General features: G+C 44.6%; 3 protein-coding genes across 5 annotated transcripts in view; 1 reads left to right on the top strand and 2 right to left on the bottom strand.

Annotated features, from left to right (window-relative positions):
* Window positions 1-3,813, bottom strand: part of sp1 (sp1 transcription factor) — a 6,096-nt gene extending 2,283 nt beyond the window's left edge. For both annotated transcript variants that reach the window (XM_083668204.1, XM_083668205.1), the window contains exons 1-3: window positions 3,724-3,813; window positions 2,791-2,870; window positions 723-2,046 (exon numbers count right to left, since the gene is read on the bottom strand). In XM_083668204.1, the coding sequence (XP_083524330.1) occupies window positions 723-2,046; window positions 2,791-2,870; window positions 3,724-3,730 (1,411 nt within the window). In that variant the 5' untranslated portion in view covers window positions 3,731-3,813. The remainder of the gene's footprint in view (window positions 1-722; window positions 2,047-2,790; window positions 2,871-3,723) is intronic.
* Window positions 3,814-5,661: 1,848 nt separating this feature from the next.
* Window positions 5,662-13,255, top strand: tespa1 (thymocyte expressed, positive selection associated 1). The gene is made up of 12 exons (XM_083669084.1): window positions 5,662-5,964; window positions 6,393-6,564; window positions 7,054-7,096; window positions 7,792-7,832; window positions 7,939-7,992; window positions 8,864-8,900; window positions 9,100-9,156; window positions 9,643-9,738; window positions 9,980-10,188; window positions 10,593-11,773; window positions 12,153-12,240; window positions 12,942-13,255. The coding sequence occupies exons 2-12, from the start codon at window positions 6,417-6,419 to the stop codon at window positions 13,040-13,042; spliced, it is 2,055 nt and encodes a 684-aa protein (XP_083525210.1). The 5' UTR covers window positions 5,662-5,964; window positions 6,393-6,416; the 3' UTR covers window positions 13,043-13,255.
* A 42-nt stretch (window positions 13,256-13,297) lies between these two features.
* On the bottom strand, window positions 13,298-19,059 carry tarbp2 (TAR (HIV) RNA binding protein 2). 2 transcript variants are annotated; one of them, XM_083668031.1, is made up of 7 exons: window positions 18,863-19,059; window positions 18,042-18,362; window positions 17,631-17,700; window positions 16,999-17,116; window positions 16,633-16,760; window positions 16,000-16,195; window positions 13,298-15,629 (listed from the first exon to the last, which is right to left on the bottom strand). In XM_083668031.1, exons 1-7 carry the CDS (start codon window positions 18,913-18,915, stop codon window positions 15,472-15,474), a joined length of 1,044 nt encoding a protein of 347 aa, XP_083524157.1. In that variant the 5' UTR covers window positions 18,916-19,059; the 3' UTR covers window positions 13,298-15,471. The 2 variants fall into 2 exon arrangements, with proteins under 2 accessions (XP_083524157.1, XP_083524158.1); XM_083668032.1 differs by having other exon boundaries at window positions 16,999-17,113.
* Between the last annotated feature and the right edge of the window lie 1,207 nt (window positions 19,060-20,266).

The following is a 20,266-nucleotide window of genomic DNA, read 5'->3' as shown; positions in this document are numbered from 1 at the left end:
AAAATGATACACTGATCGACTACAAAGATTGAGTCAGTTTAACCATAACATTTCTCAGGAAACTAGGCCTATCGCAGTAATGGCAAACAACTAGAGAGTAGTCTGACTTATCAAGCCAATGTGTGACATCAGAAAACTATAAAAGAACAGATAAATGTGGGTAGACAGGCAGAAAGTTGGGAGGCACCCAATTCAAGTACTAGGGACAGCAGAAGGCTTGCTGCCTTGATAAGACCACAGCAAGGTGGGTGGGGTCAGGTTACACCCCTCCTTTGACCAGATGTGGGTTGGTCATACGTTAAATACTTGATTTAGCCTGGAGCGTGCACTTTTGGGGCTTTTCAATGGGTACCCGACAACCTAACCAAACACAACTCAAATATTGGATGTATTTGGCCCACGTTAACCCAGTCCCCAAGACTGACCCACAGCAGAGCGAAACGCTGAGTCAAAGAAACATAACTCCAAAGACACAGGTCATGCAGATACATGTACAAAACACACACACACACCCTTCGTCACAACCACTTAGGCTAAACTAGCCAAACCAGTACAGTGAGGACACGCGCATGCGCGGAACGTGATAAAAGCACGCTGAAAACAACAACACCGCTTTGCATTTCAGGTTTCAAATTCAGACAGGAAAAACTGAAAACAAATGGCCAAAAGAAAAACACATTCTCGTTCTTGCAGGTACCGTGAGAGCCACTGTGTGGACTGACCTGATGGGTTTGCGATGGCGATAGGGACCCCTTGCAGCTGATGCATCTGCAGCCCTGAGTTGGTGAGCGTGTTGAGGTTGATGGTCTGGAGACCTGGGAGCTGCACAGTGTTGCCAGCCTGGGTCTGCCCCAGCTGGGGGAGAGACTGTAGGGTGATCTGAGCTCCGGCCGGGCTCTGGAGCTGCAGGGTCTGCCAGCTGACCTGTCCGTTAGGGCCCACGGTGCGCAGGAGGATGGGCCCCGTGTTTGGAATGGTCTGGATCTGGAGGTTCTGGAGGCCGTCTTGGGTGGCGAACATCTGTCCGCCGGCACCTTGAATGGTTTGAAGGGAGGTCCCGCCTTGGATAAGCTGTTGAGGTTGGATGAGGATTTGCTGCGGCTGGAGCTGCTGCTGTTGTTGTTGGCCATCTCTGTTGTCGGGCTGAATTGCGACACCCCCACCTGAATTCTGGAACCCCCCAGCCACAACACCGTTGGTGGTTTGGACCTGTGTCATACCTACATACGAGGTAGGAGTCTGAGTGGTGATGGTGGTGGAGCCGGTGAAATACCCGGCAGAGCAGGATACTGGCTGCTGCTGCTGCTGCATCAGCTGCTGAGACCCTGCATCCCCCCCGGTACTGTCAACGCCCCCAGACCCACTCGCTGCACTGACAGGGAGCAGGGTAATGTTACCATTCAGAGACACAGGCATATTGGCCAGAAACTGTTGCTGGTTTTGCAGAACAGTATTACCCAGACCCAGATTCTGTAAGGGGATGGCTTGCTGTATAAGACCGGGCATACTTAGGATGTTCCCGGCTCCCCCTGCGTGGTTGCCGGTTGCAATCAACTGCTGGGTACCATTGGGCGAGGTCACCAGCTGGAACTGTCCGGCTCCCGCAGTATTAGGGTCCTGCTGGGCCTGGGTAAACTGCAGCTGTTGCCCGTCCACCGTCTGGAACTGGGGAATCACCTGATACTGGATGTTGGGCATCACACCTTGTAGAGTGGTGAGAACCTGCTGACCCTGCAGACCTTGAGCCGAGGCCACAACGTACTGCTGCTGTTGTCCCTGATGGCTCCCGGCCACGGTTGTTAAAATATGCCTGTTTTTCCCTGAGTCGCCTGCCATTACACCTGTCGTATCAGTGGACATGGTGGTGCTAGAGGAAGACTGGACACTGACTGGGATCACCTGCCATCCATTCGCAGTCTGGGTCAGCTGGCCTTGAGTGATGTCCAACTGTTGGTTCTGCTGCTGCTGGTCTGAGGCAGAATCGTTCTCGTCAATTCGACTGCAAGTTGCGGCCAAAAGAGCAAGAGGAGATGGTTGCTGGGAGTCCTGCGAGAGAGAAAACAAACACGATTTTTTTAGCATTTCGTAATGAAATTAGACAAAACACATCAAATGTTTGCTCACAGCATGCCCAACAATCACACAAACTTCCCAGTGACTACAGAGCCAGTTTGCTATTTTCAAACGCTACTTTTATGATTGCAGTTGTTCATGCAGTCTCTATCAATTTAATCAAAAAAAGCAATGTTTGTTACATGCCTTGAATGTAAGGAGCTCAAATTGGATCTCACCACTATCCAGCTCCTTCTCCAGTACAAGTGTTGTGACAGGGGAAGGGGGTGGGGGTGTTGGCAAATGGGTGGGATCACATTTTTTCAAGAGCAGCGGCGGGCTAGGCTTCCCCTCCCCCAACACACCCATCTCCCTCCCACACTTTATGTCACCCTATAAACTCACTCACTCGACTGAAGCCACCCCCTCGAAGGACAGCCAAAATGGGCTGTGCACAATACTCTTGAAGTGGAGAGGGTTTGACAGGAACACCCCGTGTGGGCGCATTCACCTATACGACTGCCTATTCTCCACCCCATTGACATGTGCGCAGGAGAAATCAACAACAGATCCCAATACATTTCTCACTGAAGAGTCAAGCATTAAACTTTCACTACAATTGTCACACGTTTACTGATTCTCTATGGATAGGACTGAAGAGGAGAGCAAGCGAACCAGATATGACACAGACGAAGTCAATGCCATCTGGGAAGAGTCTATTTGACTGGCAAAACATACTTGTGTATTTGTGTTTCGCTTTGGAAGGAAGCCTCCGCTGCTCTCCACCATCGCGGCCATTTCATCTTGCTGTTGTTGATCTGTGTAAAATGAAACTTTGAAAAATAGAAAACTTTGCCTAGCTAAGGAAGCTAGCTAGCTATGAGGTGACAACTTTCATATCTGGGAACATTATGAATAAAATACATTGTATCTCTAGCGGGGTCAATCCGAGTTGCTGTAGACAAGTACTAGTACTGAATAAAAACTTGTGACGAGGCGAATGCAGGAATTTAGCCCCGCTTCGTTAGCTGGTTGTCACTAGTACTGGTGACAGTAACAGACAGTAGATAGAATCATGCAGTAATCAATAAGCTAGCAATCATTACATTAGTCAAAAAAATCAAGCCACAACATACTTCGTGTTTTTATCTAGGAAACGACATGAATGGAAAACAAGAAAAGTACTTTGGAAATCAGCGTAGATAGCTAGCCAACAGTAGCTGATCAGCTCAATACAGCAAAATCACGTTCCCAAGCGAAGGACACTTGTAACTTTGCAAGCTAGCTAGCTCGCTAATTTAGCTGATTTGCCACACAGCATACTGTTCAGATTCGCTCTTTAACTAGCCTATATTAGTCACACAACTATCGTAGCTACCTAAGAAGCTTATTTTATCGGATCAAATGACATTTGGGGAAGCAAATAAAACACGTTAGCTGGCTAGTTTGCCAAGTAGCTAGCTCTGAAAGTTAATCCAAAGTAACATTAGCTTGGGTAGCTAGCTAGCTAATGTTAAATTGCTTGGTAGAGGGAATCAAATTGCTGGTTAGCACAACAGATGACGACCTGGATATTTCTCATTTGCCAACGTCAGCTCCATTATTCTATACTATTGGCTTCAAAGTCTAATAAACTATTCCGCTTTAGAAGAAGAAAAAATGTTATTTTACCACTCATAATTTGAAGACGGGAGGAGTTTCTCAGGCTTCTTTTGGGTTGACATCAACTTTTTACAAATTCAATCGAACTTGAGAGCTCCGCTACGGAGGACGAAGAAGGGAAACTGTACTAACCAATAGGAAAGCGAACTGTTTTGTTGTGGACCAATAGGATTATGTTTTTGGCAAAACCTTCCTCGGGCGCTGTGGGTGCGATTGATTTAGTTCTCTGTGTATGGATTTCGTATTAGGGCATACATGCAGGACGTACCGGTCGTAGTAAATGAAGCACACCCTTTTAAGTGCTGCTTCTGAGCGACAGTGGCTTTTGCCCAATGCACTTTGTAGTAGTTGTCAACGCGTAATAGCTAACCAATGTGATGTGACCACGGGCGGGTATTTGGGTGGGGTCAACTAATGGTAGGTTGCAACTTTTAGTCTGATTGACGTAACGTTGACAAGAGGGGGTTTTGGCGGAAAAGGCGCCATTGATGAACTAGGCCTAATTATGTTGTCGAGCACAGCAACAACAACAAACTAGACATTGTTCACAATTTGACGATTCATATGTTGTATTTAGAATATATAATTGTATCTCCTGTTAATTCAGAGGAGGCAGCTACTTATCAAATGGGGCCGAACTTTCTGATGGCCACTCCCTAGTGTAGTGGGTTGGGAAATGCAAGGGGGAGGGTAGAGGGTGGAGAGAGACCCATGCGGACGCACTGGTTGTAATGGCGCTGGGAGGGGATTTTTTAGAGGGTGGGAGGCGTGCGTGTATTTGAGGGGGGTGTCAGGGAAGCACATGTGCCCGTGTAAACAGTGGTCCCTTTGGATGAAGGGTGGAGTTGCCAGGCCACGACACACCACGGCACACACGCCCAACCTCCAGTGAATCACACCCTCCTCCATCCCTATCTATTCAAATAGCCTATCCATAAATGCCGCCTCGTTCTCTGGTTTGTATTTTCATAACCCTTACACTGTGCAGAGGCTTCTGAAAACACCTCGAGCCTACTCGAGAAGCCTAATGCATATGCTTACTTTGACCAACAAGTGGCATTATTATATTATAATGATGATGATAGCAATAATAATAATAATAATAACAACAACAATAATAATAATAATAATAATAATAATAATAATAATAATAATAATAATAATAATAGGCCCATGATATCATGATAATAATAACAAGCGTACAGTAGACATGTTGTCCCCCACGAATGATGTAGCGCCTCTCCTTGAGTTAGTGCCGATTGTATTGTGATGAGTCTTTGTTTATTCATTGTATTTCATTGTATTCTATTTCAGTGCAATGATCTCAGTCAGGTAATTTCACCACTTGATAGATCTTATCAAGAGCTTTTTATTGACAAAATATCACTTAGGCCCTTTGCCCGCGAAGCCCTATACAGTCTATAGCAAAAGATCATTATGATCCTGAAATGTGGTCTTTCCGTAGCCTAGTTTTAAAAACAACGGAAGAACCGAATCCATTTTGAGGGAACAGGTGCATTCCCAATAAACCACCCAATGGTCCTCTGTAGCTCAGTTGGTAGAGCATGGCGCTAACATTTCCATAGGTTATGGGTTTGATTCCCGTTGGGACCATATATACTGAAAAACGTATGCACTTACTGCAATGTAAGCAGCTTTGGATAAAAGCGTCAGCTAAATGGCATATATTATTATTACCACCCCATTAGAGTCTACGCTCTCATGGCACCATAGGTTACCAAACAGGAAAGATCTTGCACATATGTGCTGTTTTCACAAGAATGTGGTCTCTGATCTCCTTATATAACGAGGACCCGTTAAGGGCTGCGCGCACAGCTTGCTTCGATGTCGCGCACTTGCGCTCTCCAACTTATGCAGTCAGAGACGTCATTGACGATGACGAACGACCATATAGAGTTGAACTTGTTCTTTGCGTTGTGTGATAATTCAGGATGTGTTGCAATGGTTTCACACACTCTTTCGTGTCAGTTAAGCGATAATAGTCGACTTCCTATTTTGCCTTCCTTCCTACATTTGCGCGCGTCACTGGGGGCTATAGGCACTGATATAATAGAAGAGAAAATATTTTGTTCCAGGGATGAATAGCCTATTTTCATTTTATTATCTGAATGAAAGAGAAACCTCCAGTAGGCTTAGTAACAATAGGCTACAGTATTCTGATTGCAGGAAACGAGAACACTGCGTAGCCTATCTGGAGTTTAGTCCGAATTGAAACCTGCTTCGGTGAAGGTATGCATCGCATTGTCTTTCTCTTGCTTCTGTCTGGTTTCTCTTAATAAACATTTAGTAGGCAAATTGTTTACATGATGATCCATAACTAGGCTAAATATCATGTTTTAATTACAGTCATGTTTATCAATGAAAGGTTAAAAGCTCTGAATTCATCAGTTGTTGTGTAAATTTTGTTCACTTTCCTCCAGAACAATACAACATGAATATATGAATATAGTGTATGTTCATGACTATCCTGATTTTATTTGTATTTTAGTCATATACAATTAATTGACTCATATAATTTATTTTCAATTACCATGGCAACCATCTAATCCCAATTTCTTGATTAGTATTCAGTCTATATCATGTATTCTTGCCTGAAATGCCATTAATGTTGAATGAATAGACTAGATGGAAACCTATGAAGATGTCTTTTCTCTCAGCAAGTGGTCTCCCTGGCTGGTCTGATGGAGAGCCCTTCTTCAACCGTCAGGCGCCAGGCCTGGGTTCAGGGCAGCCGTCAGTGGCTCACCTTGGAGGAGTCAGAACCGCAAGGATGTACACTTCCCTCTACCCCCCATGGACCTGTTTTAGAAGATGATGTATTTTCAGATGGTCAGTTGAGTATTTTACTATTGAGTATTTTACATATATATGATAAAGTGGCTATATGTTTAGAATTGCAGTCAATAATTTAGGTTGAAGTAAACATTTTGCTTTCAAATCCTATTGATTTAATCTAGTTCTACATTAATTATTATAAGGGCCTGTTTTACTGGACCCTGATTAAGCCTCCTCCTGCTGGACTTGTTACAGAGCAATTTTAATGGAGATTCTCAGGGGTATGCATAATCTGCGTCCATTGACCATTCTAATAGTGTGTGTATCATTAATTAGAAAAAGGGTGAGGCTAAAGACACAAAACAATAATTATCTCTCTGACTCTGATGTATTTATATCTCATATGGGGGCAGTTACTGCATCACTTCTTTGTGAGAAGAAAAATATGACAGAAACAGTATATTATGTCTAGTTAATTCTGTAAATGTTCACACAGCCTGTGTATGTTTGTTTGTGTGGGTCTTGTGTCTATCGTTTCCACAGGATGTGTTGCAGGAAAGATTGAGAGCTGGCTGTTGGGTTGTGGGTGAGTGAGCGTGCAAAGCTGCATAGAATTGAAAAGATGACTTTCAAGAAACACTCAATAGGCAAAGTCGATGCGTCACTCAGTTGGAGGAAACCGGCATATATAAAAACACAACAACAAGTGAATGGAAAATCACCTATGGTTTGGTGGATTGTGACAGATGGGGGAACAGTCAGATGTGTCGTTATTTTGTGTGGGAAAATAGATTTCTAGGATAGGATATGGATGGATACAGGTCAACTGACCCCAAGTGATTCCTGCATCAATGTTCAAAACATCCTAGTTCACTTCCCACAATGAAAGAAACTGTTTTGTTCTATTTATAGGACATTTCTATTTTCAAACGTCCTTTTGTGTTTGTACTAGCCTACAGCTTGCGCCAGACATAGGAAATGAAACACAGTTTGTTCTTCCAGTGACCTGTTTTTGCTCAGTTGTGACTGAGTTGACAACTCAGTTTGTGAGCATTTCCATAGCAGGAAGTTGACAAATGACCATATATCATACTTATTACATACTGTCGCAAGGACTACTGTATATGACATGTGTAACTACACTGTAATTACACTGTAATTACACTGCACCCATTGTACCATGTAAAAACATGAATATTATTTTTCATGAAGTTACTTATTGTAAAGTGGGACCAAAAAATATATTATCATTCAAAGTGAAATGTGTGTATCTTTTATTAGGCCGGAGACAGGCTCAGAGAAGTCTGGTCGCCTGACTGTTGGTAAGTCTGATAACAAGTCAGGCACAGCAATCTGCTATCAGTGTGAAACAATTGTACAATTACCTATTGCCTGCCAGAACAGTGATTGGCTTATTTTCTCTTTCAGAGTCTTTATTGAAAGCAAGCAGTTTTGAAGATGATCTGAGTCTGGGTGCTGAGGGTGAGACAAGAGAGTACACACAATGCCATTGGAGCACGCATGCACACACACACACACACACACACACACACACACACACACACACACACACACACACACACACACACACACACACACACACACACACACATACACACACACACACACACACACTCACTTACTCATGCCATAGGAAACAATCAAAGCAGGAAATTACTTCGTAGGGAAATTAGGAGTGCATCATAGATGTTCTGGGAAGGTTTCTTTTTATCTTTGTTCCAGCCTTTGTTTATATTATTCGTGCTGCCGGGTGTGTGTGTGTTTTTGTTCTTGTGGTCTTGTGTGTGTGTCATACTTGTTTATTCTGCATGTCACACCTGTTTATTCTGCATGGTATACCAGCTTTCAATCTCCCTGTAGATCTGTAGAGCAAGCCTCTGCATGATAACCATCCACCCATCATGGCATAGGGCTGCTCCTCCACAGCTAAGCCAGGAATGTGTAATTACATTAACTACATTAAAACAATAGCCTCTTTGTGGCATCACATAGCCTTCACCTCTTCCTTTAGTGACATCCTGGTGCATGTCAGTCAGCTGCTGACACTCTCCCTAAGATTAGGCAGATGATATACAAAGCAAAGAGAAGGGTGAGAGGGAGTCATCTCTCTCACTGAAGGATCACTGATCACTGTCACTGAGGCAACCTAAAGAAACCCCACTGGAAACAGGCTCATATGCACCAAACTGGTACCCAAGCACACGCACCCACACAGACAACAAACCCGCACACACATGTGTGCATGCACACACGCACACACAGACACACAGTAAAGAAAGACAAAGAAATTAATAATGACACATAACTATTATGTATTCACTTCTTCTTACAGCTACTGAATTCCATGGGTTGGAAGGGTCAGAAGTGGGGTAAGGAAATTGGACATCAGTATTTACAATGGAGTGTATTGCCATTGATAAACTTCCCTCTGAATATCCCTCATATCAAGAGAATATAAGTTATTCTTTATGTGAGGTCACTCACAGTACTATGCAATATAGGTGGTTAACTAGCTTTTTTGTATGTATCTGAAGTGACTGTTTTCTTTCCCCTGTGTGATGACCAAAGGAGCTGCCCACGGCTACTGCCCCCTCCCAAAGCCCGTCATAAAGGACTCACCACAAGGTCAGTGTCCGTCCTCCTCTGCCTGGACTATAGATAGATACAGTAGATGTGGGCGTTGACAGTAGGTTAGACGCTATGCTTGTGGCACTTGCTCTAGAAAGTCTTTCTTGAGATGATTGTGATGTCTAGTACTTAAGGCGAATGCACTTATTGGAAGTTGCTCTGGATGAGAGCGTCTGCTAAAGGACCGACATTTTAAATGTAAAAGTGATGCTGTATTTATACAGTTTTCTTTATTCTACGACCCCTCGTTGTCTAATGTTCAAACTTGATTCAAGACTATAGCCAAATGAATCACTACGTATCAATTCCTATTCAATGAAAGTGTCCCAGCAGGAATCAAATCCACAACCTTAGCACTGCTAGCGCCATGCTCTACCAACTGAGCTAGACAGAACCACAAGTTTGTCTGTATGTTCATGTTGGTCTGTACAGCTGTTTGTCATTGACTCTCCCTCTCTCTCCTTCCGTGTGTGTTTGGTGCAGTACCCCCCGTCAGAAGCTCAGTGTGCCCCTACCTCACCTGGGCTACAGCATGGCCTCCAGTGGCTTCTCTTCCAGCACCAACAAGACTGCATCAAGGTGAAGCTTTAACACAGTGAGGATGTCATTATTGATACCAACCCAATGTGCATGTCTGAACTGAAAGATAACTTCCTCCATTTCTCTCTCTCTCTCTCTCTCTCTCTCTCTCTCTCTCTCTCCCTCTCTTTCTCTTTCTCTTTCTTGCTCTCTATTCCTCTATTCCTCTCTCTCTTTCTCTCTCTCTCTCTCTCTCTCTCTCTCTCTGTCTTGCTCACACACACCCACACACCCACAATAGTGTGTCAGAGATCCTGCAGCTCTGTTCAGAGGATGCGGAGGAGACTCTCTACCAGCTGGGGTTTGGTTGTGATGAACCACAGGTCACCGCTCGCATCCCGACCCGCTTCTTCAACTTCCCCTCGCATCTCCACGGCATCAACTTCCGCCTATTCCTCCAATCACAGCTTCAACGGCTACGCCAGGAGGACCCCAGCCTCTCCCTCGCCAGTAAGACCCTTTTACACGACAGAGCTGAAATCAAGCTGAGCTGTCCTGTTGTACTGCTGACCTGGTTATACATCCACCATAGAAAATATCTGAGCCAGCACAGTAAGGTTCGGGTTGGTTCTGTGGTGTGTAAAGGCCCGAATACCCCCACACTATTGGTGTCATACACCAGAACACCTACTGTACATATCACACTGTTAGTGCTAAACTCTTCATTACCTGAGAGATATTTCATACATTCGTCATTGGGCTATGTGTTGGTTGGACATTCTGTAATTAAATGGTATCTAATGAATGAATGACATTTAATACTGTTTTTTTTTTTAATACACTGTTAGTAGTGTATTATACTATTCTTTAGTTTTCTCTGGTGATTGCCCTAACAACCAGTGTCCTCTCTGCAGGTCGTTTCCGGCAGGTGGAGGTGCTGACCGCCATGGCCAACGCTTTCTACTCCCTCTACTCTCACGTGTCCCGGACCCCTGTCCAGAAGCTAGCCCCGCCCGAGTTCAGCTTCTCCTCTCCTACTGCCGACCGCAAGATCGGACGCTTTCTGAGCAGCGTCCGGAGCGAGCCGCGTTCTCCGGTGGAGCGTCTCAAGGACACGGTCTCCAAGATGTGCCTGTACACGGGCTCCCCCCGCGGTTCTGACTCTACCTCCCCGCACCCCTCTCCCCGGAAGAGAAGCAGTCTGCCCGACCTGGTGGTCAGGAGCCAGGATACCGAGGAGACTCCTGGAAAGACAGCTGTGAAGAGGAATATACTCAGGGACGGTGATGCGGTCTGTGACAAGGAAACGTGGCCTGGAGGCCAGTCAGATAGGGACGGGGCTGAGTGTGGAGCAGTTAGCCCTACAGACAAAGACCTGGCTCACAGCCCCAGGGCTTCACTATCAGGTGAAACAGAGCCCACAGGACAAGAGGACAATCAGTGCAGGTCAAATCAGGCAGAGTTGGACTCTTGTGACGCGGGAGAAAATACAAGGCCCATCACTGACTTGATACCAGTTGGAGTTGGCAAGGTTACCTATGATGTAATCTGCCACCAGATAGTTGAGTGTGTACACCAGGCACCCTTTTATGGTCAACAGATAAACAAGGTGACAGCATCGTCGTTGTCTCCTATCTCCTCTGAGGAAGACAAGAGGCCTGACAGATCTTCTCTTATGTCATCATCCAGACAGCCTAGCTCCAGGGACGAGTTAGCAGACGTAGCTACAAGGTCAGAGGTCATACCTGCCATTCCAGAGTCAGAGGGCCACTACCACCCAAGTACGGGACATGTCTGTTCACAGGAAGCTGCGCTGGTGGTGTCCCCGGCCCTGGCCCCGCCTCTTCCTGTCCCGCACCCCAGTGGCAGGATTTCCCCTTGTCTCATCACAGTGACTGGCTGGGAGGGAGATCATGTGATCTCTAGTTCTACACCAGACATGGCTCCTCCTACTCCCAGTGCTGCAGCTGACCAGAGGCCACGGCGCTCAGAGACACAGGGGAACAGGAGGTATCTGAGTCCTAGGAAACTACAAACCACCACTGGGGTAGACTCCAACAGTCTGCAGCAGGCCAACTCCTTCGAGCTGGAGGAGGTACTGTATGTGTGATGTTTAACAGTAGCCCTGTAGGTTCAACCCATGAGTCATAATACCCCTCACAGCAGTGGAGGCTTGTGGAGAGTAAACGTGTTTGATACCATTCCTCATTCCATTCCATGCATTACAATGAGCCTGTCCTCCGATTTCTATCTCCACCATACTGCCTCACAGTATGCCCAGATTGCCCATTATCGGTCCTCCACGTCATCGTTATAAAACACTGCCCACACATTGCACCACATATATAAATGAATTACAGTATGATTGAGCACTACATATAATATTTAAATGAATTACAGTATGATTGAGCACTACATACAGTATACAAATTAATTACAGTATGTTCAATGGTGTTGTTTCATATTTTCAACAGGTACACAGTGCAGGGGAGGAAGATTTTGGACAATCCGAAACTACGAGATCAATGAATACTTTATTATCTACAGTAAATCAATATAAAGGTGAGTTTAATAAACATTTTCTTCATTTGGTTTGATACATCATTGTCATATTCTGCGTTAGTTTAGATGCAATGGGTAGAACTGCTTGTAAAACTACAATGGTGTTCATAGTTGATATTTCTGGAGATAATCACTGGTGAGTTTAGCCTAATTTCACAGGAACACAATATATGTCACCGTTATTAATGCACACTGCTGTTGTCAAGCAACTGTTGTCAAGCAACTCCGCCTAGAACACTGGTCCTAATTAGTTCACTGGTTGAGTTGCTGAGTATGTGTGATGAGAAGAGTGTGGTCACCACTACTTTCACAAGCAACATGCAGTGGGTCAACTATCTCACACCTATTCACGCAAGTTGCAAGAGAATGTCTGTTGCTCGGAAATGTTGATGAATGAATAAGCAGACTTCTGTCTGACTCAGTACAACGGGCGCCACATTGCCGCAAGCAGTAACAGTATTGTTTCCTTGCACTCAAAGCTCACACGAGTCTCGAACCTGCGTCCTCTGTATGGCCAACGCGTGTAACTGTCACCAAAATACCTGATGTAAACCAGCCACGCCACCGAAATACCGATAGCAATTCTATGGTGCAGGTATTTCAACTGGAGGAGTGAGTTTCACCATCTCACTTCGTCACATCAGCATGTTTCATTCTGGGTGTACAGTTAACATTGTACTTCTGTGTGTGTGTGTGTGTAGGTCTGATGGTGCGGGGGGACAGTCTACAGTCAGACAGCAGTGGCTATGCTGATGAGGATGTGAACCCTTCCTACTCTTCGTCTGGGAGACAGGGAAGGTGACAGTGACACACAAGGCTGTTTGTCGTTCAAGCTATCTAGTGTCATTCAAGTCTCTCAGCGACTCCTCATAATCGTTTAATTGTGAAGGGATTTCAATCTCTCTATGGTGTTGATGTTCATAACATCACCAATTATTGCACATAAGATGTGAAATATGTTACCTTTTTGAAAGTGCTGTCATTATTTATTTAATAAAAGTATTATCTAAACTCATGAAGTGTATAGAATATATGGAACCACCTGCACCGAAATGGCAAAAATATTTTTATTCAAAAAGAAATCAAAAACATACAGTTCATAAAACCTGGAACATTATTATAGGCCATATCTCAGTTCAATTATTGTTCATTATTTGGGTAACATTTTCCTCAACATCAACTTTGGAATATGTCACCCTCAGCTCCAATTCTCTCCTACAGCTTCTGAAGCAACCACCCCTTCAGGCCTACTGTCCACTCAATAGGCACTGTAATTCACCAACAACGTACCAACCTAGCCAGCTACATATTCAGAACATAGCTCCTCATCTACCATCCAACATACAGTATGCAGAGTGAGGGTGAACTGTGTGTTTCTATTCATAAACATTTTTAAAAAACTGTAAAAACTGTAAAACACTGAAAACGAGGCCCAGAACACACCAAATGCATAATACAACAGAGGTAGATGAGGAAATCTTTAGTCAACAGGTCTGGATGATTACACTGTGCAAAACATAGTAACCAGCAAGCATGGACACTTGCGCTTATTTTGATTGCTGAGTGCATCATGACAGCGTACACACACACACACACACACACACGTCATGAGAACCTCTCCCATGAGAAACTAGACATAAGGGCTTGTCACACTGCATGTCCTTAGCCCAGGGCTAGGGGAGCTGTTATCCCTGGGCTAAGCACAGTGTGAAAGGCCCTATACACTATTGTACTGCCAACAGAGTACTGGAAAATCAGCTGATTCTCAACTTGGCTGGCTCTCCAACATCACACAGCAATCACCATGATCACAGCTACAGAACTGGGGCTGATCTACCGTTAATAGATAAGAGATAATGTATTCAAACAAATACATGTCAATGCAATCCAACCATGACAGTTGACACAGTTAAGTTGCATTTCATTTAAATGAGTGCTCTACTTAAAAAACAGTCTGAACAACACAACCATGTTTTTCAGTGTAAGGTAATTGTCAATAACGAACATGATAGATGCACTGTTGACATACGATAAGACATACAACACTACCATCTCATAGACACTGTTAAAGGGGAGGTTTGGAGATCCAGTATATCCTTCTGTCAGTATTGAGCAATGGCTGTCTGTGAACCCCGGCAAAGACGCCCATCAGTCTACTGCAGGAGTATGGAACGCAGATAGGCATGACCCCTGTGTGGCAGTGTATTTCATCAGCACTGTTCAGCCGACAGAGAACTTTCCCCGTGGCGTCCGTAAGAGATACCTAGTCAAAACACAGCACCTGACTCTGTTGCTTTTATGTACTGCATGTAATCCAGCTGGTCTGCAAAAAAAACTGTTGTGAATTATTTTAAAATTTTGACTTCAACCACAAATACCATCTACTGTACTCACAAACATGTCACTGAAATGCATGAGGTCTGAGTGGGAACAACATTGTGAGTACCCAACATAAACTTAAACCCAAATCTAAATATTATCATGGCCATATGAAATTACATTTTGCACTTCAGTTACTACTCACATTTTAAAACATGATTATACCTTCATAATGATTTGTGCAAATTACTACACACTTTTGTAAAATTCAACAAACAAGGTAAAAAAGATAAAGGTTTTTAGGTTTTTAGTTTTGCCAACTTTCAATTTGTTAAATAGCTATCACCTTTAAAACTAATTATTTTTCAATGACCAAATGAACAAAAACATTTCAAACAGTTATTCAGGTCACCATGGAAACAGGTTTTAGGTCAACAACTATGAAGAAATGAAAAGGCAAAAAAGGCCAATTTTTTTCAGTCAAATCATTGGAGGGCTTAACCAACGCTAAAACGGGGGTTCCTTTTAAAAATGTCAATTACAGCCAAGTGCCCATCGCTGTAGAGTCCATGTCTCTCAGCTTGTTACAACGGCAGGACAGGGGACTTGAACCATCCTTCCGTCTGGATAGGGCACCATAGCGAAGCACTTGGGGGGGCGGTTATCTCTCAATAGCATTTAGGAATGAAGAAGACCCACAGAGGGATTCCATGACGGGGAGGAATGAGGGGAAAACAACGTTAAATCTCTTCTGTGTAATTCCAGGGTAAAAACGGAGCATTGGTCACTTCCTTAATCAACAACTATCTGGAGTGCCTCCTCCACCATCAGTGGTGGCTTTCCTGTGTAGAGAGAGAGAGTTCAGGCCAGCAGGGCATGCTGGGAGATGCATCGCCAGCCCAGCACGCCGCATCACTTTCCTCCAGCCATGATTTTGAGGTACTGCAGTGCATTGTGGGCTGCGCTGGCACGGGCGGCGTCCTGGTTGGGGGCGAAGCCATGGCACACTGTGATTGGCTGAGTAGACAGCTCCACCAGACATTGGCACAGGCCACTCAGACTGCGTTCCTCTGTAACACAAACAGTTCCCCCCATGTTAAAGTTCCTAATTTAACCTCTGGGGGAGCTCTTGAGCTAGGTGGATCCAATAGACATAGTCAAGAAATTACCTGATTAGACAGCAGCAAACCTCCCCCCACCCATGAGCAAAAGCTTATTTTGCAAAAATCTATTGGTCTTAAACTAAGTACTGTCTGTGGTCTAATGCCATAAGAAATAGATTAACATAGTATATCAAGAACCATGCAGTCAACACTCGAGCCAAAATTGTATGTCAAAGATATATGGAGGATTGAATTCAGGAGACAATGGCAGACAGACAGACAGGCAGGCAGAGAGACAGACAGACAGGGGGTAGTGTTGAGTGGTACTGGTACTTACCTATGTCAAGGTAGCTGACGTCGAAGCGCTGTTCCTCAGAGAGGTCGTTGAGGAGAGAGCAGAAGTTGGAGTGGTTGGGCATGCCCAGCGGGTGGCTGCGCAGCTGCAGGATCTTCTCCCCAGCGGAGTTCCTCAGGGAGTCCCAGGTACAGCCGAAGCCTTTACACTTGCCTGCCTCCACCCTGCTGCCTATGTGCTGTGGAGGTGAGGGACGGAGTCAGATGCACGACAGACACCCCACCACCCCATTGAGATTACAGACAGTGGTCTTTCATTTGGGTGAGAGAAAAGGGCTCTACTACAAATACGAATTAGTATGACTTCAGAATGTTATTTTTTGGTATTTGGTTAGTATTTCATTATTAGTTTATATAGTGATTAATGTATACACAGAGAGAAGTCCCCTTTTGACCATATTCTAAGAACACCAGTGGAGGCAGAAATCGGAGGACAGGCTCATTGTAATACATGGAATGGAATCAAGCACACATGTTTGACACCGTTCCTCATTCTGTTCTTTGATACAGTACCATTCTATTCAATACAATGAGTCCATCCTCCGATTTCTACCTCCACCGGCCTCCTCTGAAGAACACATACAGCCTATTGCTTGGTGGCGTTGACGTTTCCCACCATGTTGAAGGTGTCCTCCTCAGTGTCAGGCTCGTGGCTGCTCCTCAGATCCACTGGCACATCGTGGATACGGGACAACATCTTAGCTGCCGCGTTCCGCTTGGCGAGCTTCTTAGATGTGCCACTTCCTAGGACAACAACAAGGGAAGATGGTAGGTCTATGAAACTAAATGCCTACAACAAGTTTTTTTTTTTAGGGATAGATTTGTCCCCAATATAGAAATATATTGTATCTACTAGTCACTTTATATTGGCTTTAAACCAATCATTTCACATGACAAATATACAATACTGGGATGTACCTATATGGGAAGAAATGTGTGTTCTTTTGAAATTGACCAAATTCCAAATGTACTATTGGCCTACCAATTTCCACAAATCTCTCCACTCGGCAGGTCATGGTGAACTCCTTGCGGTGGGCGGGGCCAGACTCCTGGGTAACAGTGTACTCTGGCAAGCGCCAGCCTTTCTGAACCACCAGCTCCTTCCAGAGAGAAACAGAGTGAATGAGGGGTATGGAGGGAGACTCAAATGCAACAGGTACGATCCTTCCGCCCAAGGGCGGCTGGAGTCCCTACCGTGTCAAACGATCACAATGTACTCATGAAGCAGCGTCATAATCATTACCCAACCAACACCTAGGCATTGGTTGGGGTGAGGGCGAAACTACTTCTAGGTCTCCGACGTCACTGCCCGATGCTAACCACAACCAACTGCTACTCAAACATGGACCTTAACCCTAACCCATCCACTACTCGAACCCTAAGTCTAACCCATTACTGGTCATGGTGTAATAATGGGTTGATCAAAACAATTCAGTGGGAAGATTCTGTTGACTACTATGTTGCTAAGACCGATCTTGTAATAAATTGTCAGACTGATATTGAAAAGGGCTATAACACTGAGAAAGAGGATGCAAAAAAAATAATACAAAGGTTCCCTCTCAGGTGAGTCACATTACATGCAGTCACAGGATGTCCCCTTGGCTTGCACCTCACCTGCAGAGCCCCCACAGGGTTACATTCAGATTGTTGAGAGGTGCTGGAAGTCTTCATCTCTGACGGAGAGCTAAGAAGGAACAGATCAGATATGTCAGAGTTATGACAAACGGTAACCATGGATAGCAGGCTGATAGTGTTGGAGAAAAGTCATCGATGGTCTATGCTCCATTATGACGGATGGGCCAGTTAGTGATGGCCAAAGCCCCAGAAAATGTCTTGTTGTGTATACCGGTAGTCATTAGGGACAGAGTAATTACAACCCTGGCAGTAGCCAAGAAACTAAGAAGGTACATATTAATGCCGGTAAATATCTTTAAATGTACTAAAACAGTGTAAATACTTACCCTGGCAGAGGATGATCAAATTGATTTCAACATGTACCGGTATTTAAGGAAGGCTTTCACTCACCTATCACCATCCACAGGCACTTCAACCCCGATAAACCCCTCTCCTCCTCCGACCACTCCTCCTCCAATGGGACCCCCTAGACCTGCTTTGAGCATCTTCAGGGCAGCCTCCGCTGCCTTGTGCTTGGCCGCCTTCTTGCTCGGCCCTTGGCCGGTGCAGCTGATCTCTCCGACGGAAACGCGGAACGTAAAGTTGGGCTGGTGGGCCTGGCCCTCGGCCTTCAGAAGGTCGTACACTGGGGTCTTGCCTATCCGCGTTCCATACTCCTGCAGTAGACTGATAGGCGTCTTGCCGGGGTTCACAGCCAGCATTTGCTCAATACTGACAGACAGAGAGAGAGAGAGCAGGAGAGAGTGGAGGAGGGAGATGTCAGTGTGTGTTAATGGTGCCAAGTATCAATGTGCTATGGAAAATATTAGAGTCAATTCTAGCCCAAGTCGCCTCTACAGGTTTTTGTTTCTGACGTGTACATCATGTCTATAGAGATATACAAAAGCCATTTAGGCTAAGATAATTCTAGCTAACTGACTGCCAAGCAGTAAACATAATGAACGGATCAGATGACAGCTACATAGCTAGCTAGCGAGCTAATCAGCTAACTGGCAAATTGGTCTGTACATCGGGTCGTTGAGTGCAATAGCGATGATATAACAAGTTCAAGTTTCAGTGGCTGATGCAATTAAATACACAATCGGCATATACATGTGTGCAAAGGGTAAATAGCTAGCTAGCTTCATCACTTGCAATTGCAGCTGAAGTGCTGGTCCAGTTAGCTAACCACGCTAGCCAAAGTGTGTGCGCTACTACGCATGCTTACCCACCTGGAGCACCCAGAGTTTATCTTGCAGCTGCCCGGTGTTTTCTCGTCGCTCATTCCCTATTGACAAAGATAAAGCTAATCGGTTCCGGATAGCAAACCCCCCCCCCAGCTGAAAGACACACTTGCTTACATTAGCTGATGTTTTCTAAGGTGGATGCAGCGACATGTCAAGAGAAGCTTCTCTCCCAGTCCCACCGAAATGCATCTGTTTGGAGAAGTTATGACGTTTTGAATGCGCACCATGACCTTTTCAAACTCGAGCGTTCATTCGTCCGCCAGAGGCGGCTAGCTTGTTTTGCAAGGCAGCGTGCTCCGTTTCTGTCCTCTGGGCTGTAATTGTTCGACGGCGAACTTGGATGGGTAGAGTCAAAGATATGTTGCTTTTTTCCCCTATGTCTCTGCGCTAAAGCATCGGCGGAGAGAGCAGGTATCTGCCATGTTTTCCGGGTCGGATGCATGGACAACTTTCATGTAGCTAGTTGTCCAGTTACATTTTTGGTAGCATATTTGGATGCTTCTGGTTCACGTTATGCTATGATTAAATTCACCTCAAGAGGGCAGCAGTCTGTTTGTAACGGTCTCGGACTCCACAGCTGCATACTGCAGCTACAGTACTTTTGAGGCCCCAGTCCTTCAGGGCCTCAGGGGCTCATGGTTTTCCTATGTTCCACTCCTAATTCCATAAATGGATGTCATAATCACTGAATCACTGAGTATTACATTCTCCTCAGACATTTCAACTGATATAATGACAACACTGAGATGTATCAGTGTATTCAAGCTGGAGGCTATATCTGTTTCATTATGACTGAACCTAATCTGCCATAATATGTTTGACAAGGTGGATGAAAGATGACACTATTTCAAATTATTTTCACGATGAGGTAATCTCTGGTAGGCTACATATGTATCTCACAAGTTGGCCTAACATGTTCACATGGGTTTGGCTGTGTGGCTGGAAATAGGCAGTAGACAGACTCTTTATGATGTCCTTTTGGTGCTGCAATCAAACACCACAAAGTCAATTTAGTCAGTGGTCTAGATAGCTAAGTTGTTTTCCAATTCCAAGTTCATATCCCCAACCGGCCACATCTAAATGTGCACACTGGGATAATTGTGTCATATGCCAATTGTAACATCGGACCTAAAGCTAATGACCTTGACAACAAATAGGAAACATACATCTCAAACCTACTATCACTGTATGATGATTTATCTTTGACAAGTCCTTTTCACTTCAACACTGGTGGAGATAGAAATTGGAGGACGGGTTCATTGTAATGCATGGAATGGAATTAAGAATGGTGTCAACACATCATTCGTCATACTTTCAGCACTAATTTGCCTTTTTTTTTCCAACCTTTCATTTTTGATCGTTTGGTTTTTAATTTATTAACATTTAATG

Source organism: Argentina silus (assembly GCF_951799395.1).
Source record: "Argentina silus genome assembly, chromosome: 4".
Lineage (NCBI taxonomy): Eukaryota > Metazoa > Chordata > Actinopteri > Argentiniformes > Argentinidae > Argentina > Argentina silus.
The sequence above is the reverse complement of the archived record's forward strand: the minus strand, read 5'-3'. Positions and strand labels throughout refer to the sequence as shown.

Bases quoted from the DNA above. Each gene is read 5' to 3' on its own strand.
- tespa1 (XM_083669084.1), top strand. From the start codon at position 6,417: ATGGAGAGCCCTTCTTCAACCGTCAGGCGCCAGGCCTGGGTTCAGGGC. The intron at 7,833-7,938 runs GTAAGTCTGATA...TTTCTCTTTCAG, and splicing joins GTCTGGTCGCCTGACTGTTG to AGTCTTTATTGAAAGCAAGC. The intron at 9,739-9,979 runs GTGAAGCTTTAA...CACCCACAATAG, and splicing joins ACCAACAAGACTGCATCAAG to TGTGTCAGAGATCCTGCAGC.
- tarbp2 (XM_083668031.1), bottom strand. From the start codon at position 18,915: ATGAGCGACGAGAAAACACCGGGCAGCTGCAAGATAAACTCTGGGTGC. The intron at 17,701-18,041 runs GTGAGTGAAAGC...GTTCCTTCTTAG, and splicing joins GTGCCTGTGGATGGTGATAG to CTCTCCGTCAGAGATGAAGA. The intron at 16,196-16,632 runs GTGGGAAACGTC...TCACCTCCACAG, and splicing joins AGGAGGACACCTTCAACATG to CACATAGGCAGCAGGGTGGA.